Source organism: Hemitrygon akajei, chromosome 10 (assembly GCF_048418815.1).
Source record: "Hemitrygon akajei chromosome 10, sHemAka1.3, whole genome shotgun sequence".
Lineage (NCBI taxonomy): Eukaryota > Metazoa > Chordata > Chondrichthyes > Myliobatiformes > Dasyatidae > Hemitrygon > Hemitrygon akajei.
The window spans coordinates 86705690-86726950 of NC_133133.1; the positions used below are offsets into that span (position 1 = coordinate 86705690).

Sequence of the window (21261 nt, forward strand, 5' to 3'; positions counted from 1 at the left end):
TAAGGTAAAAGAAGGTAGATTCTCTACCCAATGAAGCAGTGAATATATTTAAGACAAGTTTGGACAGATTTTTGCATAGTAGGGGAATTAAGGGTTATGGGGAAAAGGGAGGTAGGTAGAAATGAGTCCATGGTTAGAACAGCCATGATCTTATTGAATGGTGGTGCAGGCTCGATGGACTAGATGGCCTACTCCTGCTTCTATTTCTTATGTTTTTATATTCTTATAGTATGATCAAATCCACTCTGATATTTGCAGAGAAGCTGAAGTTAGATGTATCAGTATTACAGTGGAGTGATGGGAATTACAGAGGCATGAGAGTGGAGCTGGAGAATTGATTAGAGTACACTGGCAGAGATGACAGCAGAGCAGCCATGGGCAAAATTTCTGGTAGCAATTCAGAAGGCACGGGGTATTTAGATCCCAAAGAGGAAGAAATACTCTGAAGGAAAGATGACACAACCATGACTAACAAGAGAAGTCAAAGCCAACATAAAAGCCAAGGAGAGGGCATATAATAGAGGGAAAGTAAGTGGGAAGTTAGAGGATTAGGAAGCTTTTAAAAACCAACAGAAGGCAACTAAAAAAGTCATCAAGAAGGTAAAGATGGGATACGAGAGTAAAGTAGCCAATAATATTAAATAGGATACCAAAGTTTCTTCAGATACAAAAAGTGTAAAAGAGAGGTGAAAGTTGATAACGGACAACTGGAAAATGATATTGGAGGGGCAGTAATGGGGGACAAGAGAAACGACATTTGAACTGACTAAGTATTTTGCATCAGTCTTCACTGTGGAAGATGCTAGCACTATGGTGGGATTTCGAGGTGTCAGTGAAGTGTGTGAATTTACTATTACTAGAGAGAAGGTTCTTGGGAAACTGGAAGGACTGATGATTGATGAGTATGCTGGACCAGATGGTGTACATCCCAGGGTTCTGAAAGAGGTGGCTGAAGAGATTGAGGAGGCATTAGTAATGATCTTTCAAGAATCACTAGATTCTGGAATGGTTCTGGAAGACCGGAAAATTGCAAATGTCACTCCACTCTTCAAGAAGGAAAAGTGGCAGAAGAAAGGAAACCATTAACCAGTTAGTCTGACTGGTTGAGAAGATCTTGGAGTCAATTACTAAGGATGAGGTCCAGGGTATTTGGAAGCACATGATAAAATAGGCCATAGTCAGCATGGTTTCCTCACGGCAAAATCTTGCCTGACAAATCTGTTGGAATTCTTTGAAGAAATAACAAGCAGGACAGACAAAGGAGAATTGGTTGAAGTTGTGTACTTGGATTTTCAGAAGGCCTTTGACAAGATCCCACACATGAGGCTGCTAAACAAGCTACAAGCCCATGGTGTTACAGGAGAGATTCTAGCATGGATACAGCAGTGGCTGATTGGCAGGAGGCAAAGAGTAGGAATTGGCCACTTGCATCAACTTTAATCAGTCTCCGTAACTCCATCCTGTAAAGGTCTCAGCTGATTCTGGATGGTCAAGGACTTGCTTCAGAAGTTTCCATTGTCAAATAGGAATCTAAACCCCTTGCTTCACCCAGGATAAAAGAAACCATCAAATTGGTGATGTCCAAGCTACCATATGACCTGTCAACTTCAGGAAAGGGAGCATGAGGAAATGAGATGAAATGAGCAAGTGTGTGATAAATTATTGGATGCATTATTAATGAGTATTTTAAGAAGATTGTTGGAACTAAAAAAAATGTAATATTTGCAGACACATTAACTGAATATCAATAGAACAAAATATAATCACCCTATTACATTTCTATAGAATCTAGCATTTCTTTTAAGCCACCTGTATATATACAATATGCAAAAATATCAGAATCAGAATCAGGTTTATTGTCACCGACATGTGACATGAAACTTGTTAACTTTGCAGCAGCAGTTCAATGCAATACATAATCTAGCAGAGAGAACAAAATAACTAAAATAAAAAAAAATAATAAATAAACAAGTAAATCAATTACATATATTGAATAGATTTTTTTAAATGTGCAAAAACAGAAATACTCTATATTTGAAAAAAAGTGAGATACAGTAGTGTCCAAATATTCAATGTCCATTTAGGAATCGGATGGTAGAGGGGAAGAAGCTGTTTCTGAATCACTGAGTGTGTACCATCACGCTTCTGTACCTCCTACCTGACGGTAACAGTAAGAAAAGGGCATGCCCTGGGTGCTGGACATATTTAATAATGGACACTGCCTTTCTGAGACACCACTCCCTAAAGATGTCCTCGGTACTTTGTAGGCTAGGGCCCAAGATGGAGCTGACTAGATTTACAACCTTCTTCAGCTTCCTTCAGTCCTGTGCAGTAGCCCCTCCATGCCAGACAGTGATGCAGCCTGTCAGAATGGTCTTCACGGTACAACTATAGAAGTTTTTGAGTGTATTTGTTGACATGCCAAATCTCTTCAAACTCCTGGTGAAGTATAGCCGCTGTCTTGCTGCCTTTATAACTACATCAATATGTTGGGACCAGGTTACACCCAGGAACTTGAAGCTGCTCACTCTCTCTACTTCTGATCCCTCTATGAGGATTGGTACGTGTTCCTTCATCTTACCGTTCCTGAAGTCCACAATCAGCTCTTTCGTCTTACTGACATTGAATGTCAGGTTGTTGCTGCGGCACCATTCCACTAGTTGGCATATCTCACTCCTGTACGCACTCTCATCACCACCTGAGATTTTACCAATAATGGTTATATCGTCAGCAAATTTATAGATGGTATTTGAGCTATGCCTAATCACACAGTCATGTGTATATAGAGAGTAGAGCAGTGGGCTAAGCACACACCCCTGAGGTGTGCCAGTGTTGATAGTCAGCGAGGAGGATGTGTTATCACCAATCCACACAGACTGGGATCTCCCGGTTAGGAAGTCGAGGATCCAATTACAGAAGTAGGTACAGAGGCCCAGGTTCTGCAACTTCTCAATCAGGCTTGTGGGAATGATGGTATTAAATGCTGAGCTATAGTCAATGAACATCCTGACATAGGTGTTTGTGTTGTCTAGGTGGTCTAAAACCATGTGGAGAGCCATTGAGATTGCGTCTGCCGTTGACCTATTGCGGCAATAGGCAAATTGCAACAGGTCCAGGTCCTTGCTGAGGCAGGAGTTCAGTCTAGTCATGACCACCCTCTCAAAGCATTTCATCACTGTCGATGTGAGTGCTACCGGGCAATAGTCATTAAGGCAGCCCACATTATTCTTCTTTGGCACTGATATAATTGTTGCCTGTTTGAAGCAAGTGAAATAATTATGTTTATTATTATTTTTGTAAGAATTTCTATCTATTCAAACATCTGCTGTTTGGTAAACTTTCCTTTAAGACCATAAGACATAGGAGTAGAATTAGGCCATTCAGCCCATCAAGTGTTTTCCATCATTCCATCATGGCTGATTAATCTACCAGGACTCACTTGTCCAGTGGATGTAAGCTCACCTGATAATAATCAAAACAAAGCTTTTGTTTTAACATGATTGCAATTGCTAATTGTGTTGGCACATGGCCAAGTGGTTAAGGCATTTGTCTAGTGATCTGAAGGTCACTAGTTCGAGCCTTGGCTGAGGCTGCGTGTGTGTCCTTGAGCAAGGTACTTAACCACACATTGCTCTGCGACGACTCCGGTGCCAAGCTGCATGGGTCCTAATGCCCTTCCCTTGGACAACATCGGTGGCGTGGAGAGGGGAGACTTGCAGTCTGGGCAACTGCTGGTCTTCCATAAAAAAACCTTGCCCAGGCTTGCGCCCTGGAAACTTTCCAAGGCGCAAATCCATGGTCTTTCGAGACTAACGGAGGCCTACACACTACACACAATTGCTAATTAATATCTTTTCGCATCATAAGAATCAATAGATTTTATGAAGCCAATAAACTATATTGCCCAATATATTGTAATACAGCTCTTAGTTATTTATGTGTTATGTCAAAATGAGTAAGTAGTCCAAATACAAATAGATACCTTCCAAATTGAAAATGAATGCAGAAACCATGAACTGTGGTATCAAAACTACCAATTCAGATTATTTTAAATTGTCATCAATCTGCTTGGTATGTTTTATTGTTTGTGAACTTAATAGTGGAGAGAGGGGTCTCAGTGACACTAGTACCTTTGCATTAGGGACAGATGATTAGGCACATTCTTGAAGATGGGTATTAGATTGTACTTGTACTTAGCTACTTCTCAGTAGAGTTGTTCATTGTACACTTCTTCCTTATCATTGTCCAGCCAATGTGTTGTGACTGCGCATACATGGCAGGTCTTGATTCCTGATTTATAATTTGTATACTTAGTGTAACTGTTCATTGGTATCTTGGGTGTCCCAGTCAGGAGGCTACATTACTTGCTGGGGAGCATGTAAGTGATGATGTTCCAATGTGTCTACCATACTTGTCCTTCTTAGAAGTGGATTTGGGAGACATTTAAGATCACTGATGCAGTTTGGATATGACAGCCAGCCCTGAATGACACTAGTACATTTGTAGAATGTCCACCTTACCAGAAGGAGAAATTATAAAGTGGATAGATCACCAATCAAGTGGCTTCTTTGTCAAGTTTCTTGATGTAATGGGAGTTGCTCTACTCAGATAGGAATTCTTCTCTTTCTTGACCTATAGAAAGGCCTTAGCATGCCCAAAGACAAGTCAATATTGTAGGACACCCAGCCACTCACCTAATTTTTTATGCATATGATTGGCTCAGTGATGCTAGTACCTTTGCAGCTGAGACAGGTGATTAGGCACATTCTTGAAGATGGGCATTTAGATTGTACTTGTGTGCCAAGAATACTACTAGCTACTTCTCGGGAGAGTTGTTCAATTTTGCCACGTGCATGCGTGGACTTTGTGAATGAGAAATTGTACATGGAATTGGGCAGAAAGTGATCAATAGCTATTATCCTTCATTCTGGTCTAATGATGCAAAAAACGTCTTTAATGAGGCAATTCTACCAGATTTTCCCAAGGACTGCCCTGAGGAAATGTTTTGATGTTTTGTCACTGGGATGATTGCCAAACAACAACTACAGATCTCTTTATTTGTTGACTTTTGTCTTTGGAAACTTTTCTGCTTGCTGCTTATTGACTTCCTTAAGTTTCAAGTAAGAATGCAGACAGGTTGACCACACTGGCCCTGCACGGTCACTTATGCTAATCCTATATCATCCCAGTTTTTATTCCTCCCACATTCCAATTGAGGTCCCTCCCCCCACCAATCCTACCACTCACATATAAGCAGGGACAACTCCAGTGATCAACTAACCCATTGACTTACACTTCTGTGGCATGTGGGGAAGCCAGAGCACCCAGAGTAAAGCCACACAGTCACTGGGAGCACATGCACACTCCACACAGATGGCCCCAGAGATCAAAGTTGAACCGGGGTCTCTGACGCCATCAGGCAGCAGCTCTACCAGCCACACCACTATTTTAATCCAATTTTGTACCTAGAATCCTACTTTATTTTCCCCACATTCCTGCACACTCTCAAGTTCTTCCAAGAATTCAACTCTTGAATGCATGTTTTGACGAGGTTTGGAATCAAGCTGAAACCTAACCTGAGGATGAGTGATCAGATTATTGGTGATCAGGTGGTGGTGTTAATTAGTCCAATCTTGACATATTTTGTTGCTGTGAACAGGAAATATTTTTAATTACCTCTGATAGATGCTAGTAATGTAACTGTACTGCAACAGCTTGGCTTGAAGCTGGCTCTAAGCACACTTTGAGCTGGAGTGTTTCTATCACACTATTACAGCCTTTGCTGATTCCTGCACCCTTCATCATTTCCTGGTATTACATGATCAGGTGAAGACCATTTTCTGTGACAGTGACGATCTCAGCTATTTTGAGCTGTAATTGATGCCAAATGATTCAGTCTTGTCTTTGACCAATTGTGGGCTGGGCCCTGCCATCACTGGAGAGGGATTTGCTCTTGGAGCCCAGTGCTGCTGTTAGCAGCGTTACTATGCAATGCCACTCCTGACTGGATGTGTGTTTGTGTATCTTTGTGTGTGTGGGTCTGTCTGTCTATGTATTTATGTGTGTGTTTATGTGTTTGTTTGTGTGTGGGTGTTTATATCTTTGGGTGTGTGTGTTTGTGTGTGTATATGTGTTTTGTGTGTGCATGCATTGTGTGTGTGTGTGTGTGTGTGTGTGTGTGTGTGTGTGTGTGTGTGTGTGTGTGTGTGTGTGTGTGTGTGTGTGTGCGCGCGTGGGGGGGGGTGGGGGGCTGGTAGTTGGGTGTCTGGAGAAGTAAAATGGGGCTTCACAAGTCAGTCACATAAGGAGTTTCTGTGGATAACCCTGTACTTGACAAACATGACTTGCAGTTGCTTCCATAAGAGCTTTTCCCTCCCTCAACTGATATTGACTCCATCCAATATCAGATGCCAAGTTGGATAATATGCATGATACTGTATTTTTGATCTGCTTCAGAGTGAAGATGAAAAAGAAAAGCCTGGATTTTTAAATAGTACACCAAAAATAGGCACAGTTGTTATTGGAATGAAATGTGAAACAAAGGCACATCAGTCTTCCTCATCAATGATTAATTTGAGCCAGCTGTCAGCATGATATTTTCTTTGGTGACATGGAGAAAAACAACAGAAAAGTGATTGTTCCAATTGCAGGAGCCATTTCTCTAAATGAATCTATCATGATTTGGTTTGAAAACTTAACCCTAGCCATACAGTGATATCATTTCTAGCCCTTCCTTCAACATGAATCCAATGTTATTTACAAAGCAGTCCTCTAAAGGTATGATATTAATTCAGCTCTAACATATTTTAGAGCACAGGGGCAATCACCAGTTCAAGTCTGTAAATTTAAGATGCAAGTTGATTTAACAAAGTCATGCTATTTTATCTAGAAGAGTCACTAAGATTAATCCAATTACCAAATCAAAAATAACTTCAGACATGAATTTAAGCACATCTTTGGCTTGAAAGAAATATTTGTAAAGTTTGCTTTTAATTAAGTTAGCATCATTAAATGATAACAATTTGGCATTCATCAACAATCAGAATGTACTTACTGTAAATCTAAAGATGCTTTCAACTTTGATGAATAGATTTTATAAGTAGTAAAAGGTTAACTTGTAGATCTTTTCCCACTTTATTAATTTGTTCCTACAAACTGCAGTGCATATTTCACAGTAATGCCTTATATTTTAGCTTGATATTTAAAAGATTTAATCATTGGTCTAATGTAAACTCAAAATGGCTCAATGCATCTTCAGCCAAAATATATCTTTAAAAATCTATTGACTTCATATAGTGAAGCATTTGTATTAATGTGAAAGAATTAAAGATTTGACTCTGTTCTAATTTCTTTAATAAAACAATTACATGAACATCCATTCTGAACAAATCAGTTGCTTTATTCAAACAATTTGGTCCACTATACCAGAAAAAAAATCACAATTATCTATTTCTGATGGCATGTTACAAACACTTGGCCAAAACAAACACCATTAGTTAACAGATGTTGATGCCCGAACAGAGTAATGGGAATGAACGGTAAATATTATCGCCACATCTCCAGAAATGATAGCCAGCCCCAGAGTTTCAAATCAAATACCTGGTCCTGAAGTAAAACGGTGGAGAGACTGGAGAATGAAGAAAACTATCGTTTGATTTTGTCGCTCTGTCCACTTCTGCATGATTTTATAGGAGCTGGCAATGGGATATGTTCGCTGAAGGCGGACCCGTATAAATTCTCTTTCGGGAGGTCAATACGGGAAAAAATGGAGCCAGCAGACTTCGAAATCTAAGCGCAAAAATAAGAAGGATTCAGGTCATGTTATCCAGGATCGCGGAAAGGACAAGTTCCGTGGTCGGGTTCAGGACAATTACGCAATTAATAAGCTTCCATTCCATTCTCAAATCAATGAATCGGTGTGATCGTGTTACAAGTATCGGTAATTCACTTTCAAGCTCCTCTTCCAGCTCCACGGGCATGGGTACTCTGAGCCCTTTGCTCCACGGGCATGGGTACTCTGAGCCCTTTCCACCACGGGCATGGGTACTCTGAGCCCTTTGCTCCACGGGCATGGGTACTCTGAGCCCTTTCCACCACGGGCATGGGTACTCTGAGCCCTTTCCACCACGGGCATGGGTACTCTGAGCCCTTTCCACCACGGGCATGGGTACTCTGAGCCCTTTGCTCCACGGGCATGGGTACTCTGAGCCCTTTGCTCCACGGGCATGGGTACTCTGAGCCCTTTGCTCCTCGGGCATGGGTACTCTGAGCCCTTTGCTCCACGGGCATGGGTACTCTGAGCCCTTTCCACCGCGGGCATGGGTACTCTGAGCCCTTTCCACCACGGGCATGGGTACTCTGAGCCCTTTCCACCACGGGCATGGGTACTCTGAGCCCTTTCCACCACGGGCATGGGTACTCTGAGCCCTTTCCACCACGGGCATGGGTACTCTGAGTCCTTTGCTCCACGGGCATGGGTACTCTGAGCCCTTTGCTCCACGGGCATGGGTACTCTGAGCCCTTTGCTCCACGGGCATGGGTACTCTGAGCCCTTTGCTCCACGGGCATGGGTACTCTGAGCCCTTTGCTCCGCGGGCATGGGTACTCTGAGCCCTTTGCTCCACGGGCATGGGTACTCTGAGCCCTTTGCTCCGCCACCTCCGAAGGCAACAGGTCCCAGCAGATTTACAGTGACCACCTCCGCTCACCACTACCGCAAAGAAAGGAGGTGCCAGCGGTCGGAAAGAGGGCAAATGAATCCGTCCACTTTCAACTCCTGCTAGATAGAACACTGAGTTGCTCAAGATTAGTTAATTATATTTAAGTTTATCATTATATTTCAGGGGGAAAGAAAGTAAATAGGAGATAGCTAAGCTCTGAAAACAGATTAGACGGACTCTTTCCAACTGGACATCTCTTTGTCCTCAGTGAAGGGAAAGACACATTTGCAAAGCCCGCCAGAGGTGAGACAGATATATACTTTATGCAAGCTCTGATGTCTTTGCGTTTATTATTGCGCTGTATTTCGCAATCATTCTAGTTCCAAACCTCACTACCCAGCGGGTTTAATTTAAAGCGACGCGTCTGAAATGTTTGATGTACTTAGTAAGTGTGGTACAACAGTCACTTGAAGATTCAAGATTGTTTATCATTCCTCAGTACCTGAGAACAAAACGATTATTAATCCAGGTCCGATGCAGCATAAAAACACAATAAATATGAATATGAAAGAAATCCTGGAAAACACCATGTACTGCTGGGTGTGGCCGTACAAACATGAGATTAGTTTATACACATAGACTGACTGAGGTGTGGACTGTAAGCGTAAGGTGGCGGCGCATGGGAGGGTGAAGGGTGCTGAGGGGTATGGAGAGGAGTAGCTGATGCGGTGACTTAACAGTGAAGGAAGGGCACGACAAAAACAAGGCTTCAGTTTCCTTTCTGTGCAAAATAAACTTAATCGTCAAACAGTGTCCAATTTACTCGCATTCCATCTTTTAGGAATACAACTCCAAACTGTTCAATTCATTCATTAAGAGTTGATAGGAATACAACTCAAACTGCTCGATTCGTTCATTAAGAGTTGATGGGAATACAACTCCAAACTGTTCCACTCATTCATTAAGAGTTGATGGGAATACAACTCCAAACTGTTCCACTCATTCATTAAGAGTTGATTGGAATACAACTCCAAACTGTTCAATTCGTTGATTAAGGGTTGATACTTACATATCTTTACTAGTTAATAACTCCGGCACCAATCAACATACATAAAATTAGTACTGAGGAGATTTCAGAGACACAATAGGAGCTAAATCTTGTATGATTCAAATATGTATCCACTTTTGATGATTTTTTTAAAAATATGTAGTGCCTAAATTGACTTTGTAGTGTGCTTCTTATATAAAACTGAGTTCAAAGTACAAACGTTTGTACATCTGGCTTAACAAAGTGTCCTTTTATTGCAGATGGAAATTTCCACATTCCTCTTTGTAATTTAATTTAAACAAACCAATCAATTCCAGCATAGTTTTAAGTTTAAAAAATATTTCTCAAACAGTCAACTGATTGTGATATTAAATGTTTTACTTTACAACTTGACCTTGAACCAAAAACAAATTCTAGTCTCTACAATATATCCAAATTTATCGTTTATTGATTAACCTAATGCATACGCTGTCGTTCTAAAACTTTATTTAAATGTTTTACAGATGAGGGCAGCTAATATGGAACCACAATTTTATTTTATTTAGTGATATAACAAGTAAAAAGGTGATTGTCATTTCCCCTAGCGGGTTTGGGCTATCATTCGGTTGATCCCCAGCATTTAGAAGGGTTTTTTCCATGAACAGTGTAAACTGAATTCACTGCCTGGAGGGTTAACGACGGACGCATAACCTGTCTAATTTATGAAACCGCTGGTTAATAAATATGGAAGAAAACTATAATTAGATATATTACCTATGACAATGTAAGCACGACCCTTGACCGCAAAAGAAGTTGTTCATTTGTTGTTACTGTATACAGTAGAGAATGGACGATAAAGTTTGTGGTTAGCTCTGGAATCCATCATTATATTTCAAAGCTAGGCTTTCTCCATCTCATTCGAATTTTTGCCCCCCCCCCCAAAAAAAACACATTTCTTGCTTCACAAGTTAAAGTGTAACAGAATATTTGACTCCGGTTTCGTTTCAAAACTCTCGGCTAAATGGAGCAAAGATATCAATCGGAATCAGCAATATTGGGGTTTCAAACCAAAATTCTGAGTAAGCTATTTCAAAATCGTTCTTCCCAAAAGTGAAACGTGCCTTTGTTATTTCGGGACCATAAGAACGCAGAGGAACGAGAGCGATATCTACACGATACTAATTAATACCCAGTACCTGAGATGATTATATTGGAGTATTCAGCCCTTGGCAGAACTGATGTTACTGGGCACTAGGCATGCCGTTGTAAGCACCTTGCTTGTGCCGACTGCCAACGTTGCCGAAATTCTCGAACTTTGTGTAGCTTCTGGAGTCGAGAACTGGTCTTTAATTAAGCAATTTTAGAAGTATGAACACATGCAAATTAGATGCTATTTTCTATACACTTGGCTCTAAGGAACATTGTGCATCACCCAAATATAGGTCCAAACAAGAAAAATCTCAAGTAGGTTGTGACAGCCATTTCTAAATGGCGGATCAAACTCCCGATCTCGGAGTATTTTCTAGACAAGAGAGTAGTTAGGAATGATACCCTGCTATAGTGCACAAGTAGTGCACTGTATAATGTAGATTATGGTTTTGAAATAGTTAATAACTAATGGGGCAAAACAACAAAATATTTGTAATAGCTTTAATGAAAAGGCGCACTTCGCTTCTTTAGATCCTGTCTATATGTTTATATATGTTACGGCCGTTTAGACCTTAAAGGTTGAAATGATGGAGTTTTCCATTTTGATATTAGAGCAGTGAACCGTACTTACACTTTGCTGTGAAATAAATTTAATTCAATCTATTAAGTATTTTGATTAGCGAGTATCTATTCCCACCTCAATAAGGGAAAGGAGATGGTATTCTAGATTTTAATTGTAAGTTGTAACAAGTTGTTGTTAATATTATTTTGAAAACTTATGTACGTTAAAGTATTCTGATATGAAAAGCAATGCAAGCCAATGACTTCGAACCCTTCCTTTCCAGAAGAAAACGCAGCAATCAGCGGCAGTTGCCAGCTCTGTTACCGGCCGGTGTTCTGTGGAAACCGCCCCGACCATTCCGATAAAAGTTGGCTGCGTACTTATCAACTGTTCCAGAGAGGAGGCGCGGGTCTCTGCATAAACACAAAACTATCGCTGGACCTAACCAATTCTTTGAAATTCCTAAAGCAAAACAAAAAAAAGAAAACTAAAAGAAAAACAGAAAATGCTGGCAATACTCAGCAGGTCAGGCAGCAACTGTGGAAACAGAAACAAGAAACATTTCAAGTGACCTTTCACCTCACTTGTTCTGAGCGTGTGGTATCGATTCCATCAAAACAGAATTATTTTTAAAAACAAAACTAATTTAATAAACTACCGAGTTAGGTGTGAGAAAATTGTTAAACGCAAGGTGGCGGGAAAACTGAAAACTCGTTTCCATTATCTCTTAATTTGTTGTTACGTGAGTCCAGATTTGGATTTGCAGAATGCGAACGCCGATTTCCAGCAGTGGTGGGCTGATTTGAAACTTCGCAGAAGTTTTTTTTAAGCTTCCTGCAGTTACTCTGAAATTGGACGTTTGGAGAGATTTGCACAAAATGATTTTTTGTTTAAACCTGCAAGAACCCACAGAGTCAAAAGCTGAATCCAGGCCTCTGGGCAACAATTTTTAGAACGGCGAGAGTGGCAAGAGCGTTGCCCGACAACGTGTGCATTAGATCGCCCACCCGTGATTAACTCCTTCCTCGCCAGTGCTTAGATTTTGTTCCAAAACAAAGCTCTTGTGCTGAAATTTAGTTCACAGATCACTGGCAAGAGTGTAATAGAAGAAGACGAGTATAAGAACTTGAACTACGATCTACTTTAAAAACAAAATCATGGCAATATTTCCGAAAGAGAAAGCATTTTAAATTCCCTCCGGACATAACGGTAGGGTAAAACAGTGTATTCCCATCGTTAAACATAAAAGTTTATGTTCCTTCACTTGCTCTGGAATAGGATAAATGAAGCAACAATTCCGTTTCTCCTTGCACCGTGCTCTATTTCCGTCCCGTCCTGTCAGTGTCCGTTTAACATTCATTAGGTCCAAGCCAGCGCCGCTGAGTGCATCTATTCGGTGCTGTACAGTTGCTGTATCCTTCCCCGCTGTCGTTCTGATACAGCGGGACACGTCTTTTATTTCTGAGTCATCTTATTTACACACCTGCACCCGGACCGACATCAGTCCTAGTTTATACAAAATAATTAAAACGGTACATATCACTTCACAGCCGGTCTTTGCCCAAAGCTCCTTCCACTATATCTCATCTAGCGATATGTTTATGCAAGTGAATTATTGAAATTAAAATAAAATTGATTATAACTAAACATTAAATATTTTGAAATGGGTAGATTCTGTCGTGAACTTGGATAGGAGCGGAACGGACCAGACCGAATAGGCAAGACATACCAAAGGATTGTATCCTATCTATCATGTGCATCAATTGTTCGAAGCCTTTTAAAACCTGACACGATATTTAATTGTGTTTTCTTTTCCTCAACTCTACCCTAGTTTTTATCTCTGAGATAGACAGCCAGACTCCGACCATTGCCACAGCTTCTCGTACACAAAACGTATATATTTGTTCCGTATTATAAACATACATAGATCAACACATACACGTTATACACATCTATAGGTCCAAAACGAGAGTGCTGAGCGCCAAGGAAGTATGAAATGCAAGCTACAAGCTTTTGCCAAACGCCCATTTAAGCCTCAAAAAAATAGAACTGTTCGAACGGAAACAGTGGCACAACGATATGTTCCAATTTTTGAACAGCGTGAGTATTCTAGAGGATAGGGGAGAGCTGTGTACATTACAGCGAATAACAAATGGATTTTTTTTAAGTGTCTAAGCCCAAAACAATTAAGAATACGTGTTTATTGTTTCACGCGTGGAATATCTTAAACAATCAAACTGGTTGTAAATCAAACAGCTGTAAATCAAGCTGGTAGCATTTCAGCTAAGACATAGCTGAAATTTAGCATGTTAGTCTCCACGTCCTTCTCTAACCTGCTGGAAGTACAGAGAATTCCACTGGTACCTATCAAAAACGATCAGGAAGCTAACACCAACAACTGAAACTTAGAAGTCTGTTTTCATAAATTTTAAGTCGTTCCTCGATAAATTTCAAAGTAAATGAAGCAAAGTCACTCGAACCAAATGATTCCAGATATTTTCGAGCACGCTGCTTAGGTTAGGGAGAGACATCCTGAACTTTCACATTGAATTGCTTCATGGATTCGGGCTGCTTGATAATGGAACGAACCCTCGGGTAACTAAATGTATATAATTAGGCAATCTGGAAATTGTAATGGTGCTTACAAAGAAAGAAGATTATCAAAATTGGGATTTCTTCAAAAAATTAAGCAGTGGACGTTCATAAAGAAGCGCAAAATTGTCGTTTGACTATGTTGCCAGGAAAATATAAAGGTGCTGAAATTGACTGTTTTGAATACGTACAGTCTCTCTCAGCAAGAGCACACATACCAAGCAAAAATAAATTGACTTGTGCTAATTCAAAACACATCATACTTCAGAACTTAGTATCCTCGCAAAAGCCAATATGGTTTTTTTTTCCGCCTCTTCATCCCACGGCATCTTAACCTTTAAAACGTCCCCGGGACGAGCACTAATAGATTACTCCTCACTGGGAGAAAATGTTACACGGTGGCTTGTATCCGTCTAAGATTTGGGTGGACATCGGATTAACGGGCAAGTGATCAACATTCACAATTGGTAGAGAGTTCAATTAAAATCGAAACTAAATTCGTGGGGGCTGAAATACGAGAAGGCGCCTGTGTGGACTTAGGCAGGATCTGCGGGCTACAAGGACTCAGAGGCAGGTGAAGTTCCAGCTAAAAGGTCGTGACACTGATTGGCAGTTCGTGTACTGGGTTTTATGGTGTTTTACCTCATTGACACTACTGCAAATCCAGCCAAAAATAAAATACCTCTGTGGCAGAAAATTCAACATTTGTCTGTAGACCGACCCATTTATTACTAAATATGAAACATTTGTTGTAAATGTATTTCCTCCGATTAACAGTAACCCAGTACCAGCCTTCAGTTCGCTCACTCCTTCTCCCATGTCCGGCCAGTCTACTTGTTTGAATTGGGCTCTTTTATTCTCCTCCTTGGATATATGGTATAATGTGACCACTGTTCCCTCTTTTATTTCTCTCTCTATGGTAACCAAGATCATCGGCGCAAAAATGTGTCTATGAATAAGGGAATCAGCATAAAAGGCCGTCTGAGAGCCGCATCTGTTACACTTGGAAAGTTAGCGCCTGTTAGTCTAACATGAAAGAAGCCAAGAGGGAGATTCCAGCATCAGCCCTTTTAAAAAACACACCACTGATAAGGTGACAAATCGAACTAAAACAACCAACCGTAAATTCAACTTCAGCATCTAGTATGATCTTCTAACCTTTGTATGCTACACTTGACGAAAAACATTATAAATTAAAATTACGACGTTCAGAGGTCAGATATTAGACTGTTGATCAAATTAAACGTATTTTCCATAATGTTTTACTGTCAATTGTTGACAGGCTTATTTCAGCCGTTGTTACGCTTAGGTAGATGGGTTTGAAGTCTCCGATACTTAGGTTACTTCAGAAAAGAAATCCTTTAGAAAGATTAGGCCAGCACTGTTTCACTCTTTTGTCTTGACCTTGAAAGTGACAAGTGAAATTAGTCGGGATTTTGCCCCCAACGGGAAAAAAAAGCCCGTTTAGTATCGCGGGTCGCCCAAACTTTTCTGAAACAAAATGGGCTCCTGGCTTTCAAAGCATACCTCCCGTTTCCACTCCGACTACTGGGGGCGGTGGACAGATGCGGACCGCAAAGCAACACAAGTACGAGACGTCCTCTGTACTAACCGGGCATACTGGTCCATGCCGTCAGAATTGCCCACGCCACGTTGTTTGCTGCATTGTTCGCCTTTCAATACGAGCCATTAGAAGTATTAATTCTCGGCCACAGTCCAAAAGTGAACATTATATATTAAATTTGTTGAATACCTTTGCTTTCTCGGCCAATGACACGGCAGCTGCGATATTAAAAGATGCAAAAATAAAATCTGCTTCGTGAAAAAATGACGTTGCTAACACATTACAGAACTGTGTATTTCAAAATATGAAAATGAGAGCATACCGGGCGAAGGGCGCTTTGCAGAGCTAAGAGCCAGCAGCTGTGGCGGGGAAAGCTCTCCTATTACCGCCCGTAGTCCCTTCGAAATTCTAGTACGGCTGAATTTTGAGAAACTGTTGTTGGCAATGGCTAACAGCTTCTCCCGGCCTTCCTTTATTTTGCCCTAAATATATGAAAATGTATGCAAATTTAAATCAATCTTAACCTAGGATCTCTCGTTGAATTTAATGGAATTTCAAACCAATAGCTGAATTCTGAAGCCGCTATTCCAATGTAAAATGTAATTATTCCGCGTACCCACATCTCAGAATATCTATAAAATGCTCTCATCATTTCTGATCAGACTCTCACGGAATAAGGGACCTAACGAACGAGATTTCGGCCCTATGAAACTAATTTCTTTCTCTCAGTGCTCTACCGATCTGTTCCCTTTGAAAATATTTATTGATCTAAATAATTACAGAAGGGCCCACAGTTAAGTTCGCCGCAGCCTGGGTCCAGAGTTACTTACTCGACGTTGTACACACACGCACACAAATATCCACATAATTTACATTTTCAATAAGCAGGCGACAGCGTGTCCTTAATTATGTATGTTTTAATGAATGGACACTAGCAGCGAAAAGTTGCTAAAAAGGCTGCATTCGAACATACATGAAATCAAGCTGCAACTCCATGTACATCGAAAATAGTTTACGGTTGTCGTTAACTCGTGATCAATAATTATAATCTGAGTACGAAATAACCAGCCAGGTTGCTTGCAGCATGATCAATTATTATGAAGTTATAGATTTATTTTATTGACAGCACAAAAAACTCTCAACTTTTCAGAAAGATTGCTGCTGCTGCGTGCGTTCTCGGAGACCAAGTGGGTGGGGGTAGGGCACTGAGATTTGATACAGATTCCAGTCAAAACTTGCTGGCATGCAAGGGGCAGAGTGTGTGCGTACTCTGCTCCAGCAAGAGTTAACCATCAGGCGTGGGTGCGGGAGGTGGGAGCTGTCAGTTACCCTGTGGGGAGCCAATGGGCTCCGGCCTTTGATTGACTTCCTCGTTGGGTTCCCCCACGCTCGAGGTTTGGAGTTCAATGAAACAAAATGCAAAAATGAGGAGTTTGGCTCCACCTCTAGCCTTACGATTGGTCGGGAACGCCGTGACGTCAATGCCTTAAGGCGGCCAAGAACCCCAGCGTGGCTTGCAATTGGTCCTAAGAGGTGCCAGTCATTGACCTCCCTGCTGACCTGCTTTACCTAAGCTTTGTTGTCAAAGAGCGAAGCTGTTCCCGTAGGCAGGTTATTATTACTGAGGGATTCGTGGAGCCATGGCCACGGCAGCCTCCAACCTCTACATGCCGAGCAGTAGTATCCTCACATCCAACTCCATCGTCCCCACCGACTCATCGAGCATGCAGCAGGCGGGCACCTTCCGGGGCCCCCAGAAACTCATTCAAAGTGACTATCTGCAAGGACTGCCCAGCAACGGGCACCCCCTCTCTCACCAGTGGGTGACGGCTTTACCTGAAGGCAGCCCGTGGTCCGCGGCCATTTCTCCAAGTCCCCTGAGCCAGCAAGACGTGAAGCCTGGCAGGGAAGATCTTCACGCTGGCACCAGTCTGCACCACCGCTCTGCGCACATTGCCCATCACTCTCCGCATACCAACCACCCGAGCGCATGGGGCACGGCCGCGTCTCACAACTCGTCCATCACCTCGGTCGGGCAGCCTCTCAGTATCTACTCCCAACCCGCCTTCACAGTCAACGGCATGTTGGAGCACGTCGGGCCGCCGCCACCGTCTGCAACCGTTGGCCAGTCAATGCACCCGGGTCTGAGGGACAGCGCCGAGCACGGGGAGCTGGCACACCACCACTGCCACGACCACTCAGACGAGGAAACCCCCACATCTGATGAGCTGGAACAATTTGCAAAGCAGTTCAAACAGAGGCGGATTAAACTGGGCTTCACCCAGGCAGATGTGGGACTGGCACTGGGAACCTTGTACGGAAACGTCTTCTCACAGACAACCATCTGCAGGTTCGAAGCCCTGCAGCTCAGTTTCAAGAACATGTGCAAACTCAAGCCCCTGCTGAACAAGTGGCTGGAGGAAGCAGACTCTACCACGGGCAGTCCAACCAGCATCGACAAGATAGCGGCTCAGGGCAGGAAACGAAAGAAGCGGACTTCCATAGAGGTGAGTGTGAAAGGTGCGCTAGAGACCCATTTCCTCAAATGTCCCAAACCTGCGGCCCAAGAAATTTCAAGTCTAGCCGACAGTTTGCAGTTAGAAAAAGAAGTTGTTCGGGTCTGGTTTTGTAACAGAAGACAGAAAGAAAAAAGAATGACCCCGCCTGGGGTACATCAACAGGACGAAGTGTTTTCGCATAGTGTTGATTCAGAGACGCCGTCACATCACGATCTTTAACAAGGACCCATGACAGTGGTCACTGCTGGCACTCGCCTGATCCCGGACTGAGAAAGCGATGGGAAACGCCTTCCCCCCACCCCCCTCTTCTTCCTAAATTATATATTTGACTATCATATTGAGGGAGGAGGCAGGAGAAAAGTTATATATCAGAGAAAAAGAAGTCAGCAAGCAGGCAGTATTCGTAAAACGTGTACAGTTAGCAGTCGTGTTGACATTTTCCGCATCTGTGGTGAAGAGAGCGAAATCAAGGACATGGTTTTACCGCAAGGGTGGTCAATTGTTTCGTTCAGACAAGGATTGCAGTCCGACTGTGTGCCTAACACCTAACAGCGCCTTGTTATCTCGACTATATCAGGTGAATTTGTTCTTATGGACGGTGTCACTCTTTTCTCCCTCCCCCGCAACCTTTGTTTTAGTACCTGGTTACGAGCCTGCACTCTTACCCCCATCCTGAAACAAGGACAGACACTTTGACCAGGAATCTGCGTTAAGATAAAAAATAAGATAAAACCTGAATATTTCGAGGTTTGTTTTTCTAAATTATCCACTCCAAATAAATAAGACTTGCCCAAAGTTTTGTTTAAAATATTTTTCTTTTTACTCTTTCTCTGTGGAGTCCCGGTTAAGCAAAACATTGACACTGCCGGCTGGAACAGAAAACTATGTAAAAGGACAGGCATTTTCATAATTATCATTGTCTTACATTACCGGCCACCGGATCCGCCAATGGGAGTTTTAAAGCAAGTTCTCTAAAAGTTGCCATTTTTAGAAAGGGGGAGGTGAGGGGAAAAACTCTTTTTAAATTTAAAAAGAAAATGACGGATCAGTTACTGATCCGAAATATAAAATATTTTCTTTAAATGTTTCTTTTTTCAACAATTATATTTGGAGGCTGCGAACAGTAATTTATTTTCCTCAAATTTTGTATTATGTTTTTAAAAGACAGAATCACACGTTAAAAAGCAGTAAAATGTTTGTTGGTTAATAAATTATATATTTGATGTCAGATTTGATTGTAACCCGATCTAAGTTTGTGATTTGGTGACGACAATTTCATTTTGGTGTACAGAAAATCAAATCTGTTCAAATAAATTTGCTATTAAAAGGATATTGTGTTTGGAGTTGTATCTAATTGTGAGCGGAGAATTCGTACGTTAAAGCGCTCTCTTAAATTTAACGTAATTTCAAAGCGGTTTGTTTTGTGCATTTGTTTACAAACCCAGAGAGATAAAAGTTAGGGAAAATAAAATCGGGGGGAACACAGCGACTAAACTAGATTTCAGAATACGATTCGGTTCTATTTTTATCTCTGTTAGATTGATTGAGGTCAGTCTGATCAGTATCCCGTTTTAATTGTAGTCATACTCGCCAGCAAAAAGCAGACAGATGAGGATTAGTAACGCTGTTGTTTAAACGGTTTCTCATTTGATTCTCATCCTTAGCATTGCACTTTATTTTCAATTGGAGACTACGCAGTGTGTTAAACACATGTCCTTAAATTTGTGGCTGATCTGGGCACTTTTAAGTATAGTTTTAAGTTTTATTAAATTCGAATTTATCATCAGGAGCCTATAAAACATTCAATGAGAAAAAATGTTTTAGCGCGTTTCATATTTGAGAAGACGAATCTAATCTCTGGTAGATAAAATGTTACCTTCCGCTCTACCTAATCTCCAGCAATCCTTCTCCGAGGCCTTTGGTCTCTCTTCCAGGACTAAAATTCTTCAGTCTTTTATTTTGTCTCCAAACACCGGACAAGCAACGGGTGGAACGGTGCGGAAAATAAACAATTCCCCTCCAAATCTACACCATTTATTTCACCATTAGGATACAGCTTTGGGATATGGATTAAAACGGCAACGAAAGGGAGAAATAACCAGTGAAAGAAAGAACGGGAGATTTCTAAGAGCAATGCGCGTGCTAACATAGTTTAGTGTTCAATGCACAATTCAGTTTCATTCTTCCACGCGATCTGCCATGATCTGAAAACTTGGTTTCATTGAACTATTGCCTGGGTCATCATTTAAGGATAAATTTTTTAAATTAATTATATAATCCGCATTCAGAAGAAATGGATATGATGTAATCACTTGTATCATTGTTAAACTGAATCCATTTATAATACAAAACCGTCGCACTCGTCAGAAACATGCCTAAACTGTAACAAAAGATTTTATTAACGGGATGCGCAGAGAGAAAGAAAACACCCAGTGAAAGATTCTTGAGTACTCAAATTAGGTTTCGAATGAGCCTAGTGGGTTTACAGAGATTAATTCTTTCCTTGAGCAGTGCATCTGTACAGAGAATAATAATCGCTACATTTTCTCGTTTCAATTTAGAAACCTGGTTTCCAGTCGTATTTACATTTTTCTCAAAACACTTACCCTACTACCAATGAGGAAAGTAAAAGGCTTCGGAGCCAGATTTGCAGTTCAAAGTTTAACATTCGCATTCACTGATTATGCAGTCGAGGGTAACTGCACTGGAAAACACGCTCCTCTCCTCCAAAGAAGCCCCACAGAACCTTCAATGAAATATATCCTGGGTCGGAACGGACCAAATGAATTAGTGCAAGGGGAATGGAATTTTAATACCGGTACCGACCTGTAACATGTGGATTTAGATTTGATACATCCATCTACTTCATGATGTATAAAAATGTTTGAGGATAGACGATGACATATGTACATTACGTGTCGTTTGCAGTGTTCTGATATATACGAACAATTGCCAATCATGGTTGTACAATCAGCAGTGATACAGCAATATTTAATTTATGCTGCGTTGGATTTAAGTAAGGTTTTGATTCATCTTCGATTTTGTTTAGCTCATTTGTACGGTTGTGTGAAAATTAGAGAAACAAAATCCAGGCAAAAAAAACCAGTAGAAATTAATTACATTTGTTTAGATTGTTTATTTAAATATCTAAAGAAATGAACGCCCTATTATTGTATGAGTATTTTTAC

At 41.2% G+C, this 21261-nt stretch overlaps 1 protein-coding gene and 1 long non-coding RNA gene across 2 annotated transcripts; one reads left to right on the top strand and one right to left on the bottom strand.

The window, feature by feature from the left end:
• Positions 1 to 6967: 6967 nt before the first annotated feature.
• Positions 6968 to 15995, bottom strand: LOC140734518 (uncharacterized). Its single transcript, XR_012100552.1, has 3 exons — positions 15877 to 15995; positions 15603 to 15772; positions 6968 to 7788 (listed from the first exon to the last, which is right to left on the bottom strand). It is a non-coding gene; the product is annotated as an uncharacterized lncRNA (long non-coding RNA).
• A 1096-nt stretch (positions 15996 to 17091) lies between these two features.
• Positions 17092 to 19403, top strand: LOC140734517 (POU domain, class 3, transcription factor 4-like). The gene has a single exon (XM_073058588.1). It carries the CDS (start codon positions 17195 to 17197, stop codon positions 18290 to 18292), a length of 1098 nt encoding a protein of 365 aa, XP_072914689.1. The 5' UTR covers positions 17092 to 17194; the 3' UTR covers positions 18293 to 19403.
• The last annotated feature ends 1858 nt before the right edge of the window (positions 19404 to 21261 follow it).